Source organism: Dendropsophus ebraccatus, chromosome 12 (genome assembly GCF_027789765.1).
Source record: "Dendropsophus ebraccatus isolate aDenEbr1 chromosome 12, aDenEbr1.pat, whole genome shotgun sequence".
NCBI lineage: Eukaryota > Metazoa > Chordata > Amphibia > Anura > Hylidae > Dendropsophus > Dendropsophus ebraccatus.
The window spans coordinates 27,199,037-27,221,207 of record NC_091465.1 but is presented as its reverse complement, the minus strand read 5'-3'; the positions used below and the strand labels follow the sequence as shown (position 1 = coordinate 27,221,207).

The following is a 22,171-nucleotide window of genomic DNA, read 5'->3' as shown; positions in this document are numbered from 1 at the left end:
TGCAGGGCTGGTTGGGTTGTCATTTTTTGCATCAACTCTAGTTTTTAATTATAGTGGTGTAAAAGAAAAATTTTGATCGCTTTTTATTAATTTTTTTTTCTTTATATAATTTTATCAGCAGTCCTGGTGGTTTTTTTGTCCTCTTTTCGTTTGCACAGTTTACCGTGCAGAAACAACATTGTTATATTTTATTAGATCAGACAAAGCGAGGGTCCGCAAACAAGTGCTGGAGAGGCACGGGGGAGAGGTGAGTTGGGATTGTTTATGTTGCTCCCTGCTCCTGCTGGATGAAAAACACACATTACTAAGTTATACAACTTTGTAATGTGTGTTATGTATGTGAATGGCCCCCTTCCCCCTGTTTTCCCACACCAGACCCGGAAGTGTTGGTGCATTATACTTACCGCATTTGTGTCGACCCCCGTCTGCCAACTTGTGGCAATGACGTAGTCTTCGGAAGGCCGGCCGAACCGCTCCATCCGTACCTTATGCCGGCCCCCCTCTGCCGCGTCATCAGCTGGGGGCCGGGGAAGGGGGCCATTCACATACATAACATACATTACAAAGTTGTATAACTTTGTAATGTGTGTTATTTTGTGAATAAATGTTTAGCGCCGTACTACCCCTTTAAGACCTAGAATTGGTCTTTTACTGTTTCTGTACGTTTAATTTTCACATACAGAAATGTGGTTAACCATGTTTTTATACATAAGAGAAAAAAAATTGGTTTTGATCAGGTTTTTTTCTCTATAATTTAAGTCAATGGGAAATAGATTCTGCAATATGGCACACAGCAGCATCCATTTTTTTTCTGTTAGTGTATAAGTAAAACGGACAGCGATAATGCTGTGGGAATCCAGACTGTATTTTTTTTCTTAATATTTAGAAGACAATTATTTTTATCTGAAGCAGTGCTCGAGTGCTTATCTCTTATATGGTGTTATGTAAATTAACATCTGATAATTGTAACCTTCCTTTTAAGATAAAAAAAAAAAAAAAGAAGCTAAGTAGGACAAAGGTTATGACCACATTTGTATAGACTTATTGTACATACTCATCATCCGGTGTAAGCTGCACTGGTTCACTGGTAAACTGAGTGTCAAAGTTCTCCAAACCGTAGTCATCTGTGATCTGAGGCTTGAAGGGGGGGACAACTTGCTTTTTCTCCAGCTGTAAGGAGGAATAAAGAAAATAGTTATTCTGTGCACTGTGTATGGAAAACACTTCACATAATACACTGTTGCCGGGTCACGCAAGGCTATGACTTATTGTATTATCGCTTATTGTATTATCAGATATGTGCAACAGTCTATTTTCAGGCTTTTAACACCTACAGTTTCAATTTTGTAGACTTGAAGGGCTTTTCTGACTGTAAGTACTAAAACTGTGACAACCAATACCTCAGTAAGGGTCCTATTACACTGAGCGATTTTTAGCGATTAAAGATAAACAATTGCAAATGAGATTGCTTATCGTTAACCTGAAATCGTTCACCATATTACACAGAACGATGGTTGTTAGATATGATTGTTACTATGATCGTTTATTCCTTCTGATCCCAGCAAAACAATGAACAATGTGCAATTACACTGAACGATTAGTGAAAAAATGCAGAACTTGACCGAACGAACGTGGAATTACAGTGAACGATTAACAATTTTAGGTTCAGATCTAAATCAACGATCAACGACATATGAACGATTTTTCGATCTTTGCTGCAATTACACATAACAATTATGGTTCAAATTCGAACGATACAACAATACCCGTGTAATAGGGCCCTAAGATATCAGCTATAGCAGCGCACACATTTAAAGGGGTTGGCCACTTCATAGTAAAATAGTTCAGTATACAGTACTAGTAAGTGTATTCACAGCAGCTGTGTACCTCATAGAGCTAAATTCTTACTCCCCTCCTCCAGACTGTGCTGTCCTGCGGTGAGTCTGTCCATAAGATGGCAAACATGGAGGAGCATGTGACCATGCCCGCCCTCCCCCAGTGTCCACACTGAGCCTGTATATGCCTATGGAGGACACATGGTCACATGCTCCTCCATGTCAGCCATCTTATGGACAGATTCACCACAGAGCAGGGCAGCACAGTTTGGAGGAGGGGAGTTATAGTTTAACTCTATGAGGCACACAGGGAGCTGCTGTCAGTATATACAGTGAGTACACTTACTAATACTATACACTGAACAATTTTACAATAAAGTGGCCAATCCCTTTAACTAAAACAGACATGTTGGAAAAGTGGCATCCTGCGTCACACTGAAGCTAAAAGGAGTTTGTTTATTTATTTTTAAACAAGGGATCAACACCTACGTGATTTCCCTACTGTGGCGCTTTTAAAAGTTCTGGGGTGTAAGCATATGACCAGAAAGCAATGTCTGCTCTGCCCAGTCACTGGCTGAGGTGCTAAGCAGTGGCGACTCAGGCACCCTCACAATGGCAGGGGCAATACTACATTTCTTTGCGCTTAGGCCATTTACCGTGTGAGATCAGGAATTAAATAATTTAACCCCTTAAGGTCAAAGCCAATTTTCGTTTTTGTACTTAGCGCTTGCATTTTTTCACCTAGAGACCCACATGAGCCCTTATTTTTTGCGAAACCAATTGTACTTTGCAATGACAGGCATTATTTTTCCATAACATATGCTGCGAAACCGGAAAAAAATAATTTGCGCTGTCAAATTGGGGAAAAAAAAAAGGAATTTGTTTTGATTTCGGGGAGTTTTGCATTTACACCGTTCGCCCTATGGTAAAACTGACTTGTTATATATGTTCCTCAAGTCGTTACGATTACAAAGATATGTAACATATATAACTTTTATATTATCTGATGGCTTGTAAAAAATGTAAACCATTGTTAACAAATATATGTTCCTTAAAATCGCTCCATTCCCAGGCTTATAGCGCTTTTATCCTTTGGTCTATGTGGCTGTGTGAGGTGTCATCTTTTGCGCCATGATGCATTCTTTCTATCGGTACCTTGATTGCGCATATGCGACTTTTTGATCACTTTTTATTACATTTTTTCTTGATTTGATGCGACCAAAAATGCGCAATTTTGCACTTTGGAATTTTTTTGCGCTGACGCCGTTTACCATGCGAGATCAGGAATGTGATTATTTAATAGTTCGGGCGATTATGCACGTGGCGATACTAAATATGTTTATTTATATTTATAAAATGGGAAAAGGGGGGTGATTTGGACTTTTAATAGGGGAGGGGATTTTTTATTAATAAAAAAACATTTTTACTTTTATTTTTACTTTAACTAGAAGCCCCCCTGGGGGACTTGTATATAGACAGCACTGATCTCTCATAGAGATCAATGCTGTGTATATACACAGCAAAGATCGATCAGATCGGTGATAGATTGCTCTGGCCTGCTGCAGGCCATAGCAATCTATTGCTGAGCTGGGATCAGCGTCATTCCGACGCGAAGGCCCGACACGGGCAGAAGAATGGATCTCCCCCCCGCGATCGCATTGGGGGGGAGGAAGATCCGTCCCACTAGACACCAGGGATGTGCAGTACAAAGCCTCTAAGTGCAGCTGTCAGGTTTGACAGCTGCACTTTGAGGCTTAATTAGCCGGCGCGGCAACGGGACCCGCGCCGACTAATAGAGGCACTGCCCAGCTGCACATGTCAGCCGGGATCAGCGCCGTTCGGAACCCCGCTCTGAACACCCCCCGCGGCACCATGACGTATCAGATACGTCATGGGTCGCTATGGGGTTAATAGTTTGTCGCGATTACGCACGCGGCGATACAAAAAATATTTATTTATTTTTATTTATAAGATGGGAAAAGGGGGGTAATTCTAACTTTTATTAGGGGAGAGGATTAGTTATTAATAATAAAACACTTTCTTTTTTTTTTCAAACATATACTAGAAGCCCCCCTGGGGGACTCCTAGTATATGCACACTGATCTTTCATAGAGATCTATGCAGCTGAAAGCAATAGAGTGCCAAGCCGTGATCAGCGCCATCACGGCGCAGACCCGATCGCTTCTCCGTCACCACGTCGCGGGGGATGTGGTCCCCCCCCCCCCCCCGACAGAAGTGAAAAACCCGCACTTTAAATGCAGCTGTCAAGTTTGACAGCTGCATTTAAATAGCCGCGGTCCCGGGCTGCATAAAGCACCTGGGAACGCGGCGGTTCAGTGCGTTGTTGCCGCGCGGCCCCCCTCTGAACTCCCTTAATGACTTCAGGGCATAAATATATGTCCGTGGTCGTTAAGGGGTTAAATGACTCCTTTTCATTTTAATAATCTATAACCTCCTCAATAGGTTCAATAATACGTTAAAGGAGAGGTCCAGCAGATTATAAAATCCTGCAGCCGGCAGGGGGGAAATCGATTACAAGTACTAACTTACCTCTCCCTGTGCCCACAGTAAGCGACGGGACCCTCGCCGGAAGGAATTTTCCTCGAGTTGTGATGGGGAGAAAAGACCTGTCCTGGTTGATGAACTGGGCACTCAGTGACTAGAGTGGTGTCCCGCCCCGATCACTAACTGAGCGTCCAGCCCATCAGCCAGGTCGTGATGTGTGCAGCTCCCAGCTGCCAGCTTTTATTATCCGCCGAACCTCTCCCTTAAAGTTATTAGGCAGGGTTCACATGCCACCAATCAACATATGGTTCAGCTGCACACATTTGGCTGTGCAGTTTTTATGGGTAGAACATGTTAAAAACAATGCATATATTCACATTTTCACACTGACAAAAAAATGCAGCAAAAATGCCATTTTGTAGTAAAACGAATGCGGTTTTGCTGCATGGCTCACTATGTGCTTGTACTGTAGACCCAGAACTTTAGAACCCTCTCCACTAGCAGCCACTACGATCAGTCAATGTGCCTTTAGTCCTTTATATATTTTAGACGTGAGCATTTCCTACTAGCTCTTTACTTTCTAGTTTACTGTTCTAGTTCATTCTTTGCTTGTAAATAGGTTCTCTCTGTAGAGTAATTATACAGGGATTTGGATTTGTGCGCCCAGAGGAAAAGGAAATCAGGATAAACCCTGATGCAAAGAAAATGCTAATATCAATATTTTTTAACCAGTCTCATCCAACTTCTCAGAGCAGAGCTATAAAGCGAGAAGGTATATGCCTAAAGGAGTTCTCTGCTTTGGTCAATCCCTTTTTGTTTTAAGGGTCCCTTGACAAAAAGCAGTGATCAGCTTTAGTCTGTGGGGAAACCTGGCAGCAAGTGTTCAACTTCCTGGCATCACCATTACAAGGAAAATGAAGCGTTACACAGTGCCCAGTAGCCATCAATGGGTTGTCTGTTATGCAGGATAGGAGGGATCCTCCAGAGCCAGCAACACTCTTACTAACCACTCTTCACTCTGAAGAGTGAGAAAACCTCTCTTTTCAGGATCCTTATCTATAAACTTATCAAATAACTATTTGTATTTTATATACATTAAAGAGAATGCGGTTAAAATTACATTTATATAAATGTGAACTATATGGCAATTATAATTCCTTATATGACAACCTTTTCCTACCTGCTGAGGGCTTTGGTTATATCTCTTCTGGTAATATTTAGCTGTAATTATGAATAGCAGAGTATGCACCATTCTTTTTCTGTACATACAGTAACTCTTCCCTCCAGAGCTAGTTGTCTGTATTTCGACTTATAGAATCACACCATGATATTAAAGGGAATCTATCATGAGAACACAAATCAGCTTACAGGGCCAAAGAGTTATTATTACTGCCACCTTTCCAGTTCCATTCAGCAAATCAGTTGTGTGACGCAAACTAAAACTGGGTTTACACTGCTTTTTTGCAGTGGTTTTTTTTTTTCATCCATTTTATGGATGTATTTAAGTGCATCTGTTTTGATCCATTTTTTCCATTGACTTACATTATAAAAAAAAAAAAAACAATCAAAACACATCTTTTTTAGTGTACACAAGCATACAAACACATTTTTTTTTTGTGCATAAAATAGATGAAAATACGGACTGCAAAAATGCAGTGTGAACCCAGGCTAAGCAATCAAGAGAATACAGAAATGCTCAATATATGCTCTGAGAGTCATGATAAATGCCTTCTTTTGGTTGTTTAAGGCCAAATAACTGCTGTTATTTCATAATGACTGCCTCGGTTGGTCTCATAGCCATAAACTGTGTCCATTTTTTCCTGGCAGCCCATAGAAGTTTGCTTATCACTACTTGTTACATTTGAAAACCAAACATTTTGGGGTAATTTATCAATCCTTTCATCAGAAAACTGGTGTAAAAAAAGTTGCTCAATTATTGGGCAAAACAAGAAATGTTGCACACTCGATGCTCAAAAATTATTTTTTTTTTTGCCGTAAGCTACACAAAAACACTGAACCCCAGGGAAAATCCCACCAACAGCGTCGCAGGTAAGTGCCCTATTACAGATTATCTGACAGATTTTTTTGAGCCAAAGCCAGGAATGGACTATAAACAGAGAACAGGTAATAAAGGAAAGAGTGAGATTTCTCCTCTTTTCAAATCCATTCCTGGCTTTGGCTTAAAAAAAATCTGTCAAATAAATCTGTTGGTGTAATAGGGCCCTGAGTCACAATGTAAAGTTTTTGGAGAAAGATTTGGATTCCACATCAAATGTCCATGCTTCCCATTTGTAAATATTGATTCAAGATGGCAGCTTTTAAAATGTCCATTGTTGCTCACCACCCTTTTCAGAAATTGGTATGAAACTGGTGACGTCAGGAACGTTGTTCAACTTGTATGGTTTAGGCAGGCCAATTTTTACAAGCAAGCAGGACAGGGTGACAGAATTCCTGTGACAGATTTTCAGTGCCGTCATATACAGGGTGTATATAACGGCACTAAAAATCTGTCACAGGAAGTCTGGTCTAGGTAAAAAGGTGGTCTTTTAGGACAGGCTATATGGTATCCATCATAAAGTGGTATAGGTGGGTAGGCATTATGATGATTAGAAAATGTTACATCCACAATTGTTATTTGCAATAAACCGTTAATAAGCCAAAAGCACAATAAAACTATCCATAGCTATATATAGCAATTTCCGACAGATCCACATAGGATGCACACAAGCTATTGGCCATATGCACATTGGTCTTTTATTGAGGAAATTGTTCATTCCCTGTTTTAACTGGCAGCCATTTCCTACCAATTTAGCTAATAAATGGTTTGAGATGAATGGAAATACTGCTCTGGAAAATGTCGGCATTAATATTCCAGTACTTATCACTCAATACAACCACCAATGAGAAAGAATCTAACAAAAGATCACTTCATAGAAGATTTGTACAGAAGGTTCATTAAAAGGTAAAACTATATTTGTACAGATTTTAAGAAACTGTATATACACACACACACACACACACACACACACACACACACTCACACACACACTATAATGAAGAGAGTAATATAGTTGCCAAGCTTGGAACTTAAATCTTGTCCTGTTACCCTCAGGGTCAGCAGAATACAAACCACTGCAGACAGACTGTATTATGATGTAGTGTTGCATCTTGGCATGCTCTATGACTTTTCATGGGTCAACTCTTTTAGGATCATTAAAAAGTGAATGTGTTAGCTCATCTTATTCAAACACCCTGAAGACTTCTCTAACATTGACAACAGAATCGTAAACTACACACCAGTGCTGCTTAAGGTGGTGAAATAATGCCGGGCAAGTCAAAAGTCTCTGGACATTCCAATTTCAGAAACCAAAAGGAAAGTCCCAGCAAGTAATGGGTGAGGGGGCCTATCTTCCGGGCTATGTCAGGAACATGGCTGTCATCTGGAAAGCCGCCATATTGGATTAAGGGCAAGATTGTTACATTATTTACTTATTAAATTGCTTGGGTTTTTTTGTTGCTGGGTTTTATCTGATATAGATCGGCTCTTGTGTGTGCTTGAGGCCTTACACGTACTGTTATAGCTGATAAATTAACTGTCTGGCTGCTTTCTTTTATAATGTCTTCTGTTACAATATACAATAGTTGGGCTGTAGAAAATTATGTATATAATCCTTTACTACTGAATACAACCCTTAATGTCAATGTGTCACTTTATATATTTCCAGCCTGGTGTCTGGCATAATGACATTATAGATAACCTTGTCACTATATGTTCTCTTTGTTCTTCATCCCCCATTTACTGCATGTGACACATGCATATATAATCTATTGAAGGGGAAAAACAAAGGCAACATGTACATAAAACTTAATGGAATATATTATATAATCTAGAGGCTACCTGCTGTATGATGCCAGAGCCATGCACTAAATCATATAGTTTGTAATAATAAATGCAAATAATAAATATACACATCCTGCAAATTTCCTTCTACATCAGTTCACCCCCAAAAATCCCATTACATTGTATAGTGTTGCTCTTGTGCAATGTTATACACGCTCACTGCATGTGGATTTTCTGCTTTAAACTGTGGCAATTCCAGGGGCCACCCCAAATTATTGGTGAATTGCAAGTGCCAATGGCAGCCATAGAGGTAAAGATACAATAGTTTATGATAGTGCCTGTGTGGTGTCCTACCACGGTTGTTGCTATAGGTTACACCCCTTGTAAAAGCCTGTACTTATTGTACTTAAAGTGGTGATGAAGGTAGTGATAAAGTTTTACCATTAGATGTCGCTGTATTAGTTGTGTGTATTCAGATGCTGCACGGCTGAAGTATGTAAAGGGTTATTGTTTATTTGTATGTTACATAGATCTACAGACCTATAGGAATCTGTTCTTCTTCTCTCCTATCACCTCTCTCTTTACTTCTTCTATTGCACTATTTACCCACTCACAGCGCACTTTAGATACGCTGAGGAAGGAAGTCACATGGGTAGAGGAGGTGCGGGGAGCTGGACATTGTAGAGGAAGGACGCAAGGCAGACAGCTCTCTACAGTGGTCCTCTCTGGGCCCTGGCCCTCTGCCAGGTCCCCTTCTCTCATGGGTCAGTCTTAGCTAGAACCCTGTATGAGTAGGAAGCAAGACAGGACACAGCTAACAGTTTCTTCTACACTAACGCTACACAACACTATGCAGTGTTAAACCCCTTTCAAGAGAGGACAATTCAGAGAAAACCTCAACCTACACCGTGGACTAGGAGAGTCACAGAGCAGGACCGTATCCACAGACAGCAGGAAGCCAGGAGCTCAACTGGATAGAGCAAAGTTGCTAAGGCCTAGGAATGCCATCTCAGAGCGGTTGTCAGCAGGGAACCCTCAGCATTTTGCTCATCCCAGGTAACAAGGTCTGGGGCCTTGTGTCACCCGACACTGGTGGGCATTAGGTGGTGTGAAGACTAAAAAGGTCAATACACAGGCACAAGTATTCTTCTACCTCATCCTCCAACATCCCGGCAAAGCACATTACTACTTGGGTTGAGACTCTCACAACATCCTCCTTTCTGCTACTCTAGTTCTTGTATCTCTTAACACACTACTCAGTCAGCATGACTGTACTCCTCACGCTATTCCTGTCGCAGATCTGGTTATCGTACTATCAAGTGCTTTATCAAGGGAACTATTAAAGTGTAACTTATCTTGTCAAAGTGAAGCTGTATAACTTTCTGCACACATGTACCTTTCCATGAAAAAACCAAGCTTATGTATGCTAAAGAGACTCCCCTTTCTGTGGGTGGCAGGTCCAGGAGGGTCACTACACCACTCCGGCCCACCGTGATATTATCCCAAGGGACCCCGTAGCAACCCGGCAGGATACTGTCCACAGAGGAAAAGGGTACAACCGGCCATCTAACATAAAAGCAGGTGTGCCACTGCATGTGTGTGCCCCAATGACACATGTGTCACGAGCTAACATCTTAAGGTTCGGCTGAATCTCGGCCAACCACCACCGGAGTGGCGTCACACTCAACCTCATCATCACCGGGGGTTACCACCACACCTGCAGATGGTGTGGGTCCAACCTCTACCAAATCACCTGCTGTTCAGGGAAAGAATCCTTAGAGGCCACAATGCGCCAAAGACCATTCATTCTGCTGCCACAATCAGTAATATCCTAGCAATATAGTGGTCTGTGCAACTAAAACTTTTTATCTCTCACACATCGATTTGGTCCAAACCGTTATCGCCTATGCTTAATACTTACAGAGTAAAGTAAAACACGTAGGGTAAATCAAACATGCCATTTTTATCATATTACAAAATCTATGTAGAAAATATTTTTTATGCTGAGAAATGTCTATTTGGTCTTGATAGCAAATGGAGGAGGTGGACATTTCTTCTCCATGAAATAAATCAGAAACCTCATTGCTTGCGCTATATTGTGCTTTTTTTTCCATTATTCATCTTGGAAACGTGTGAATTGACGTGGGTGCCGACACTGTCTGTAAGAACGTGCCCCAGTTACAAAGGAAAATACTAACATCCACTTGGGAATTCTTACGTTCCCGGATGAATGATATAGGGACAGCGCACAGTACTAAGTTATACAACAGCATTATTATTACGTATTGGGATATGTGGATCAAACATGTGATTGACGATATAACATATCCAAAATGCATCCACCTCATACAACTTACCAGGACCAAGTCCCATATAGGGGACGTCATCCTAGCACCTGCAAAGCCTGCACCCTCCAAAATGAATTATCATTGAGCAGGGGGGAGAACGCTTCACTCAGCTGTCAGCTCCAGAATCACAATGTGCCCCCCATGTGTGTATCAAGCTGCAACCAACCCAGAACATTCAATACTTTATTAATAGTGGAGCACAATCAATGTGTTTGAAGGTAAATCTGGCGGCGCTTTTCCCATGTATCCCGAGCCGCTGGGAGCTGACCGCGGTTACCCTCTCCCCGTCACTGGTACTGACCACAGAGCGATTTGTCAATGCGGCCAGAATTTTAATAGACTTTGAAACACTGACTAAAAAAGGGAAAAACTTCAGAAAAAGAAAATACTCCCTGGCTTATCCTTTCTACACATTTCCAGAGATTTAAATAAGCCTGTTATGAAGGAAAATAATAAAGCCGGAGCCCCCTGTGCTATGAGAGCGCACTGGGGGGAGCAGGCGAGAATGAACACAAGACAAATCCCTCTACTGGTCTGTGCGTCGTGCGGTTGCTATTTAGCTGTGATCAGACAACATTTCTGCCTTTCATCTATGACTGCAGCCAGGAGCTGCAGTGGAAATGATCTCAGTCTAGTGGGGCATCCTCGCTCATACAAATAAATAGCGGCAGCAGAACAAATAGATGTGTAATGAGATGTCTGCTTCCTTGCAGGAACCCTAGCACATGTCAGTTTACAGGAAAGAATCGACCCTAAGCATAGGAATATTAACTATATTATTCACTCATCTGCTGCCAAGGTACCACAGAGCATATGTAAAGGAACAAAAGGGCGCAGGGTGGTGATAACTGAGCATACACTACAGGGTTAATAGCCCTTGTGCAACCCAGGCATAACAGGAAAGCAGTGAAAGTGTGGGACATAACCTGGAAACTCACGAGCAGGTACACAAATACAAGTTATGTCAACTCTGCTGGACAAGCTTCAGTATCTAAAAATAAAAGCAGAACAGCCCTGCAAGATAACCTGGATATAAGGAGTTCAGAAGAAAAATCTATGATTCCCAGGTAACAGGGCTAAAGCCAAGCACAACTACAACTGACTGGATTGTTGTGAAAAACAGCGGGGATAGACTACATCGGCAGCACATTATAATGGGGGATCCACTTAAAAGGGGTTGCCACCATACGACTTAAGTTATACTCTATCCAAAAGATAGGGGATAAAACAAGCTGACTGTGGGGGAGAATCCCACAATGTCAAGAATGGGGACCTTAGTCTCACATTACAATGGGGTAGCAGGTCAGACATGCATGCTGCCACCCCTTCATTCTTACTTTTCCTTGTTCTTTGTATTAAAGGGTTAAAAAAGTCACTGCTTTGATGTTCCTGTTAATTTTGAGGTTATTGACATCACTTTGACACATTCTCTCTGCTGCCCCCTGCCATTCAGGTCAAAAGGCAAAGCTCTCTTAGGGCAGCCTAAAAGCTCTATGTCAGAGTGGCGAGGTGATGTTACATGCCTGCTGACAGACCTACTGCAGGTACCGACTCCTGCAATATGCAATGCAGAGTGTTTTTCTAGCTAGACTAGAACTGGTACTACTACCTCTACCTCACAGTTAGACCCCTTTTTTTATATAATCTAGAGTACCCCTTTAATAGGCAAGCACGACAGAGTGCCTTGCAGCAGTGTTTTACACTACACTAAACAGTTCCTACATAAATCAAAAATAAACAAGTTATGTCTAAAAAGTTTCAAAAACTTTATTTGGTGCAGCACAGTCCATTTCTATGCACCATCTTCCCATACATTTCTCCTATTCGGTTACAGCAAGTAAGTCAGTCCCCCACCTCAATAGGTCATCATTGAAATGGTACAGGGTATCTGGATGTGTTCAGCTATAACAATAGATGGCCACTAGATGGCATGTTGTTGCTGCAAAATGAATTGGTCACAGAAGACTATATAATGATAGTTTACAAAACACACAGTGGTCATATATGTATAATATCTGTAGGTAAATCTAGGCAGAAATGAAATGTTTTATCATATTTTGTAATAGTAAACAGCCTTGTCTCATGAAACCTGACATGTGATATTAGCTGCATGTGTTGCCGTTTACCCTGGGCGCTGTTTGTGCTGTGTGTGTAGGAGTTGTGAGTGGGAATTCTCTTTGTTTATGTGTCATTTTTTAGTAGCTGGAGTGGGAGGTATAAGTGATGACCAGCACGGCCATGCGTCTGACATCTGTCTTATATCAATGACCAGCTTTAGGACATGACATCGGTATTAGCCAACTAGAGACAACCATCTGCGGACAGATCTGTCAGCACACAGCAGGATGTCTAGGGTTAGCTAATACTAAGCCATTCATGCAGACATAGCCAAAATCTATCGCTAGCTTAATTGGTGCCTAAAATAAGGAAAGAAGAAATGTGTTTAGAAAAATAAAGTGTGGAAAATAAAACAAATGTAAAATACTAGGATGAATGTATTTCATGAAAAGGAAGTAGAGCAGGAACCAAGGCTGTTTTCTATATTAGAAAGCAATGTCAGCCACTTCATGGTTATTTTTTTATACATAAGTCACAGCTGCCATCTACTGGTCAATGGGAAAATTACATTCTACTAAGATTTTTAAACATTTCCTTTTGAGTACATAATCTATATGTAGGCACCTATCGTACAATATTTTGTTTTATTATGAATACATAAAGGGATCAGGAAAGAATCAGTGGTTTTCTGCACATTGTATTATGACAGGTCGTAGTAATGTGTCAGATATTTGTATCAGTGGGGGTCCAGGTGCTGAGACACCAGACGATCACTAGTAGAAAGGGGCAAAAGATCTGTGTTACTGCACATGCTGTGCCCCTTTATCTCCGTCCTAAACTGCTATCACGAGTGGTCTATGGAAATATAATGGACTTCCATTATAACCACTTGTGGTGCATTTACACAGAGAGGTTTACCTGAAGCCAAAGCCAGGAACAGACTAAACAGGGAACAGGTCATAAAGGAAAGACTGAGATTTCTCCTCTTATCAAATACATTCCTGGCTTTGGCTTCCAAAATCTGTGAGATAAATCTCCCTGTGTAAACACACCATTACTTAAGTGGTTTAGAGCGGAGATAACTAGTGGTTGACGGGGTCTCCGCACAGAGACCCCCACCAATATAAACGTCTGAAGTTTGTTGAAAAGATAGATACACTGATGGGCACCATGCTGCACCACTATGTAATACAATACATACAATACAATACATAAGAGTAAGGGTACTATCCACCCGATTATCGTTCCGTGTAATAAACACAACGATCAGCAGATGACAACGATCATCGGCTGATTGTTAATATAGGTTTGGACCTATAATTGTCGGGCACCGACCACGCATCGCTACGTGTAATAGCAATGCGCGACGGGCGACCGCCGATTCCACAAGCACCATACTTTACCTAAACATGTTGCAGGGCTCCTCCTGCGCTTCTTTTTCCTCCTGTTTCCGCGCTCAGCAGCAGCTTCGGAGCGGCCTGTCTGAGCTGACAGACCGCTGCGACCAGTGATTGGCTGAGCGGTCTGTCAGTTTAGACAGGCCGCTCCGAAGCCGATGCTGCGTGCGGGACCGGGAGGGTGAAGAAGCGCAGGAGAAGACCTGCAACATGTTTAAGGAAAGGTTTTGTGTTTAAACAAGGGCTGCAATGACATCGGTAACGATGTCCCTGCAGACCTCGCTAAATGATTATCGTGCCGTGTAATAGGCCCAGTAAACAAGCCCCGATCTAGCAGATCGGTGCTCGTTTACATTATTGATCGGGTCCCCATCGGCCCGTGAAAAGGGACCATAAGATTCCATGTGTCGAATGGGGGTTGCGCACATTACAGTCTCATTGCATCTCTATATCCATGGAGACCTAAAATTCCGGAATTAGCAGTGGATCTTGCCGCTGATCCGGAAACAGCCCATCGTGACAGGTACACTTTAAATTGTTATAAGAGAGGTCTCTGGGACTATATCAAAGGACAGGGCACCAATATTTGGGCCTGACCTTCAGGTGGTAGAATAATTATGCTCACATATATAACAGCTCTTCCATTTAAAGGGGTTTGCTCATGAACATTTATCCCCTATCTGCAGTTTCTGATTAGGGTCTTTGACCTCTGGGACCATCGCAGATCACAAGGATGTGGTGGGGGTCTTGTGGTCCCCCCAGTTTAATGGAGCAGCGGCCAGATGAGTACACTGCCAATTCAGTTAGCAATCGTGTAGGCAGGATGAACTGAAGACAATCATTATTCAGAGTACAGACATTTGTTTCTGTTAAACTGTGTTCAGGGCCCAGCTAAATCTAAAACAAAAACAAACAAACAACTATACCCTCCCCTTCCCTGCTCCTCACCACTACCTCTGTGTCGGTCCTCTGCCCTGCACTGCACTTCCTTTTGTCTGTCTTGCATTAGGACCTTCCCACTTATCCAGTGGCCGCAGTGGTATCCACCAGACTGGCTGAATAGGAAGGTCTACGTGTGACACAGACACAAGGTGGTGCAGTGCTGAGGACCCACACAGAGGTGGTGGCAAGAGCGGGAGGGTTTTTTCCATTCTGTGCACAGGTAAATAAATAAAAAATACTCTCTGAAATAGCATTTTATAAAAAAGTAACCAAAAAGTAATAATAAAAAACAATAAAAAAGCTGCATGTAGAAATGTTCTTATTTTCCTATAGATAATCACTTGGCTGGAGCATTTGTAACCAATAAATTGCCTGAACCTTGTGTGATAGGCGAATCTCAAATGTGAAAGAACAGAACAGATTAGTCATTTCTCATCCTACACAGATCACTAAAGGTCATGAAAAACAACATTTACTGTACTAGATAATGACGTCTTGTCTCTTACCATATCCCAGTCTATGCTGCGGAAAAAGGTATGGGACTTAATATCAGTGAATCCTGTCTGAAGTTGGCATCCAAGTCTGTCTTTGGGATCCTATGAATAAAAAAAGAAATATGGCATTAAAAAAATCACAAGATACGAGGTCAAATTTTAAAGTGCCCCTGTCATTTGCAAAAACTTTCGACATGTCACAGAGACACAGCAAAAGTTTTGATTAGTTGGGATCTGAAGGAGTACACTACTAGGATCATGATAGTTATTGCAAGCTTTTGAGGCTGCGGTTAAAAATTTGAACCCAAAACGCTCGGCATTCGACAAGTTGGATGCAACGCTAGGGCTGCGAGGAAAACATGGATACAGCCCCAGGCTATGTTCCTGCTCTATATAAATAAGAGCAGTTCCCCATGAACAGCCATTGCTTAAAGTTTCCTACGGCCGGAATTAATGATCATGTTAACGCGGAACGGCCGTTGTTTATATAGAGTGGGAACATAGCCATAGGCTGTATTCATGTTTTCCAGTAATCCCAAATTCTGCTGCCACAGGAAATCAAATGCTAAGCATTCAGGCTTGGATTTTTAACCACAGCCTCAAGAGCTTGCAATAACTATCATGATGTAAATTTAAATATATAGTGCTAATTTCAGTTTGTTAGTCACAAGATCTTATGATAATTAACAAGATCTTACAGCATTATGGTCCTTTCACACTCATGTGCAGAGCCTTCACAAGGTTCAATCAGGTAGTCGGGCTGCAAGAATGACTGCTGGATCCTTTGTGTGGCCTATAAACTTCATGAATAGTTGCCCACACATTCCTGTTCAGGAAGATGTGCCGGCGACCTGATGATTTTCATATAAAAGATGCAATGAGCGCTGATAAATGAGAGACTTCTCGTTCTTGGATTGATCAGTGGCCTTTTTACACAGGCTGATTATGTCGGAGTGTGTTTTTTGGGGGGCAAGGTGCTGTGTTGGTTATTATGGGAGGAGTATAAAAGGAAGTTTGGTGGAAATTCTGCATATTTAGATATGATTTTTAGGCAAGCCAGTTTTCAGATAAAACCCATATCCATTGACTTGCGTGAGCTTCATCTTTCCTCAGCAATTAAAAACATGTTACTAATTATTTTTTTTCTTTTTATCCCACACATCATGAGTCACGTTGGATGCACAGCTTTTCACGGCCGTACTATGAGAAAATGAATCACGGCACATTGCTGTGGGGTTTATGCTTTAAAAATAGTACAAGTCCTACTGACTGTACTTCCAGTGTAATTATTCTAGAAAGAATCCTGTGCTGATCGTGTATGTGTCTGTGTGATCGTGTGCAGGGAGAATGTACTATGAGTTGTGCCTGCGCCTTGGTGATTTTGTGCCACTTACCTTATTTAAAAATCCTTTTAAGACATGGGAAGCTTTCACAGACAGGAACCTTGGAATCCTTATAGGCTTCTCTAGGATAACTGTTCACAAAGATTAAGAATTGTTAGTATTTTACTTTTCTTCTTTTCAAAATAAAACTGACAATTGCCGAGGCCTGCACAGAAATCATTACAAAAATAATAGATAAATGTCAAGTTCACTTCTGCTGGGTTTTTTTGATGGTTCTATAAGCCTTTTCAAAACTCTCAATTTGTCCTAATGCCTTCCAAGTGAGCTAGCCTCTTATGAAGTGCTGCTAGTATTGTGCTCAGCATTAAGCCAAATACAGAGCTTTCTATCTTTAGTCCCTCTGTGTCTGTAAGAGGGATGCAGATTTGCAGCAGTTTCCCCCTGCTAGACTTGTATTCACTATTTAAAATCGAGAGGACATTTCTGGAAAATGACATGGCTTCTGGGATATTATAGAGTCTGCAGGCAGAGAGAGGGGGACTATAGAGAATGACATGGCTTCTGGGATATTATAGAGTCTGCAGGCAGAGAGAGGGGGACTATAGAGAATGACCTGCAGGCAGAGAGAGGGGGACTATAGAGAATGACATGGCTTCTGGGATATTATAGAGTCTGCAGGCAGAGAGAGGGGGACTATAGAGAATGACATGGCTTCTGGGATATTATAGAGTCTGCAGGCAGAGAGAGGGGGACTATAGAGAATGATCTGCAGGCAGAGAGAGGGGGACTATAGAGAATGATCTGCAGGCAGAGAGAGGGGGACTATAGAGAATGACATGGCTTCTGGGATATTATAGAGTCTGCAGGCAGAGAGAGGGGGACTATAGAGAATGATCTGCAGGCAGAGAGAGGGGGACTATAGAGAATGATCTGCAGGCAGAGAGAGGGGGACTATAGAGAATGACATGGCTTCTGGGATATTATAGAGTCTGCAGGCAGAGAGAGGGGGACTATAGAGAATGACATGGCTTCTGGGATATTATAGAGTCTGCAGGCAGAGAGAGGGGGACTATAGAGAATGATCTGCAGGCAGAGAGAGGGGGACTATAGAGAATGATCTGCAGGCAGAGAGAGGGGGACTATAGAGAATGACATGGCTTCTGAGCTATTACAGAGTCTGCAAGCAAGGGGTGTTTCTGTCAGTTATTAATGGCATATCCATAGAATATGCAACAAGTATCTGCACCTATGATTAACCCCTTAAGGACGGGGCCAATTTCCATTTTTCACTTTCGTTTTTTCCTCCATAGCACTTGCATTTTTTAACCTAGAGACCCACATGAGCCCTTATTTTTTGCACCAGTAATTGTACTTTGCAGTGACAGGCTTAATTTTTTCATAAAGTACACTGCGAAACCAGAAAAAAATTCAATGTGTGGTGAAATTGAAAAAAAAAAGAAGCTTTTTTTAAATTTGGGGATGTTTCGGGTTTATGCCGTTTGCCCTAGAGTAAAACTGATTTGTTATGCATGTTCCTCAAGTTGTTACGATTACGACGATATGTAACTTGTGTAACTTTAATTTTATTTGATGGCTTTTAAAAAATTAAAACATTTAAAAAAAAAAAAAAGGGTCCGTAAAATTGCTCAATTACCATGCTTATAGCGCTTTTATCCTTTGGTCTATGGGGCTGTGTGAAGTGTAATTTTTTGCGCCATCATTAGTACCTTGATGGCGCATATGCAACTTTTTGATCACTGCAGCAGAGCGCAATAGAATGCTGAGCCGGGATCAGCGCCATTATGGTGCAGACCCCGGCCAGGTACAGATGCGGGGACCGCTTCTCTGCGACCACTAGACCACCAGGCATGGGAAAATAAGCACTTTAAATGCAGCTGTCAACTTTGACAGCTTCATTTAAAAGGCTAATTAGCGGGCACGGCACTCGGACTGTGCCCGCTAACTGCCACGGTCCTGGGCTGCAGATAGCACCCGGGATCGCGGACCCCCTCTAAACTCCCTTATTGACGCCAGGGCGTACATGTACCTCGTTGTGCTTCTTGTCTGCTCCTCCTGATATGCTTGCTGTTTCCTTTCGATTGTTGACAGCTCATTTTCTTGGTTACCGACCACCACTCCGCTCTACAATATCTAATTTTATACACCAGTTAGGGCCGTGCTTTTAGAGCAGAGTGGTGGAGACAACGAACTGTCAACAAGAGAAGGAAAACAGCGAGCATATCAGGAGAAAGAGGCAAATTTGCTAAATAAATGTATTATCAAAAATATTTAGCTCGACGAGTCCTACAGGTTTAATTATGTTAGTTGAGATGGAAATGCCCCTTTAAGAACAGAGACCCCTTTCTGGTGATACTGCTACTACATCTAGACAAAGCGGCTATTTTATTTTTATGGATGTTATGCTTGCCAGTTTCATTACATTGCTATGTTTTATATAGTCACATTAATCTGATTTACAAATCTGACTTATAGATGTACTTTAAGCAAACATTCTGACTATTTTGCCTAAACATACCTTGGAAAAGATAATCTTCAGTGTTCATGTCTGGATTGTCAGTAATGATATCGAATGGAGATCTTCCAGCCATCATTTCAAACATCAAGACACCAAGAGCCCACCAGTCCACGCTGAACCCTGACACAGAAAGAGAAGTGCCAAGTGCTATCACAACCACAGAAAACATGTAACAGTAAAAACATCTCTGAACCCAAGGACATGGCTGGATCTGTGTTGTACAGATCTGTAATGAGGAGCACACAGCCAGCTATTAGCTCTATACAGCACCACCACGTATCTCGGATACTATATGGAGGCTCACAGAGGTTTACAGATTTGTTTCACCCCATGGTATCCTAACCTAAAGCTTTGCTTCCAAGTCAGCCGTACTGAGACGCATTTACCCGTGTGTATGAAAATATACATTTTTCTTTCATTGACGTCACAGGTTTTTCAGGATAAATTATAAAATAAGATAATTTTCTTTTTGTGTTTTTTCAGCTGAGTGCATGGATTATTACAAGGCACTAAAACATAGGATATTACCTCAAGAATATTTAGTTGATCAATTTCTCCAGAAAGTAATTAATATTGATTTTGTTATTCATGCGGCAAGGAATTAATAAGGTCAGATGGGATTACGAAAGATTAATTCCAGATGACACCAGTGGCGATTACTCACCATACTCTTCTCCTCTGAGGATTTCAGGAGCAATGTAATTTGGCGTTCCACAGAAAGTGCTTGTCGTGTCTCCTGGCCCTAGCCCCTCCTGTAACAGATGGATGGCGACAAATTAGACACATTCAAACTTTCCTACAAGATTAAAATAATTGCTTGATGAAATTGATAAATTATCAATATATGTAACTAATTCTCACTTGTAATAAATGACAAAATGGAAGCAGTTATAATAAAATTACAAATGTGAGGAATTAGCATAACAGCTGCTTAGGGTCTTGTATGAATCTCAGCACCCTGAGCTGTCAGCTCCATTAAAGAGAATGTCATCAGCAAAGGACATGGTTTAAATCAAGGTTCTTTCAAGTTTTACATTTTATTATATGTTATAAAATATACCTGAAGTCTTGTAGTTTTCATTCTCACCACTAGGCCTACAACTAAGCTGAGACTTCCTGTTTTGTCTGTGATGAGCAGACTGCTTAAACAGGACGTGTACGTCATTACAGTGAAAGCCAACACCAGTAGATAGAGAAGACAGCAGATGATGCTCCTACTGCCTCCTACTTCCTGTGTAGTGACCCCAGCAAAGGTCACAGAGATCTCCCTGAAGCTTTGTCATTCATGTGAATGGGACAGCTCCAATAGTTGCCTACATTCATTGGGATTGCAGTAAAGCATCTCTCTTAACCCGTAGGTGACCCTGGACGTACAGTTACATCATGGAAGTCTGTCACCAGATGACCCTGGACGTAACTGTACGTTCTGGATGTTTCTCCCGCGGAGCGCGCTTCATAGCAGGTGGGGGCCGGCTGCAATCAGCAGCCGACACCTCACCGTTAATGTCAGGCTGCAGCGATTGCGCTGCAGTGTGTCATTAACTCTCTAAATGGCGCGGCCGCAGCGTTTAAGTGACAGGGGGAGTCCCCTGTCACTTACCTATCAGGACCCCCGGAAGTCGGACGCCGCTGAAACGGACCGCTGGAAGTCTCTCACCTGCCTCCGTGCGGTCTGATCGGCGATCTGCTTCACTGAGCCTGCACAGGCAGGCTCAATGAGCAGATCGCCGATCACACTGATCAATGCTATGCCTATGGCATAGCAATGATCAGTGTGTACAATTAAACAAATGTATGTACAAGTCCCCCAAAAGGACTTCAAATGTGTAAAAAAAAAAAAATTAAAAACACTATTACACTACCCCAAAGCCCCTCCCCCAATAAAAGTTGAAATCACCCCCCCATCCCATTTTATATAAATAAAACATATAAAAATAAATAAACAAGCGTCATTGCGAACGGCGTACACGAAAAGAGGGAAAAAAAGTGCGCGGATTACCGATTTAATGTTACATTATATATATATCAAAACGTCCGATCTTCACAAATTTGGAATTAATAAAAACTAGAGATCATGGAGGAAAAAATGACACCCCACACAGCCCCACAGGTAAAAAAATAAAAACCGTTATAAGTTTCACAATAGGCCCATTTTATTAATAATTAATTGTCTTCCTATGGAGAGAGAAAGTAGAGGCACCAAAACAGGACAACAAAGAGTTAGTTTAAATTCACATCACGGGCTCTCTCCTCTGCAGTCACCACTGACCTCTGAATAGCACTCTGAATAGCTCTCCCCGCTGTGTTATCCTTTGGCTCTCAGCTGCCCGCTAATCTCCCTCCTTCCCCCTCCCCCCTTCCCTCTCCATAGGTCAGACAGGATCCGACTGCTGAAAAAACAGTAGAGATTTCCTGATTCTGAGCAGTGGATGACAGAAAGGAGAGGAGGGGGAGGACCTGGGAAAAGTCTTTTTACATGCAGATAATGGCATATTTGCCTAATAAACCCAATTACAAAGTTTCTTAAAAATCGCCTGGACTATTGATTTCTGCAAAATAAATTTTTAACGACAGTGACTCTTTAATGCTTTCAAAAACAGTTAGGGAAAATGGTATGGAGTCCGTCCAAGCAGATCACATACATGCTGACTGTTTTCCAGAGGCAGATGGGATCGTCCAGAAAGCCAATGCAACATGTCACATGTGTGACACTGGTTAGAGGAGCACGACCAAGACTTTCAAGTGCTACCCTGGCCCCTTGCTTTTCCAGACTTGAACCCAATTAAGGATCTTTGAAACCCACCTCTTTGAAACCATTTGCTCTATGTGTCCTCCCCATACATCCTCCAGCAGCTGTAGGATGCATGGCAGT

The 22,171-nt window shown here is 41.8% G+C and overlaps 1 protein-coding gene across 5 annotated transcripts in view; it reads right to left on the bottom strand.

Annotated features, from left to right (window-relative positions):
• The window catches only part of PRKCZ (protein kinase C zeta), a 179,590-nt gene that overhangs the window by 7,563 nt on the left and 149,856 nt on the right, over positions 1–22,171 (bottom strand). For all 5 annotated transcript variants that reach the window (XM_069948021.1, XM_069948019.1, XM_069948020.1 and 2 more), the window contains 5 exons: positions 19,964–20,051; positions 19,300–19,419; positions 16,815–16,894; positions 15,433–15,522; positions 1,055–1,170 (listed from right to left, as the gene is read on the bottom strand). In XM_069948021.1, coding sequence (XP_069804122.1) covers positions 1,055–1,170; positions 15,433–15,522; positions 16,815–16,894; positions 19,300–19,419; positions 19,964–20,051 — 494 coding nt within the window. The remainder of the gene's footprint in view (positions 1–1,054; positions 1,171–15,432; positions 15,523–16,814; positions 16,895–19,299; positions 19,420–19,963; positions 20,052–22,171) is intronic.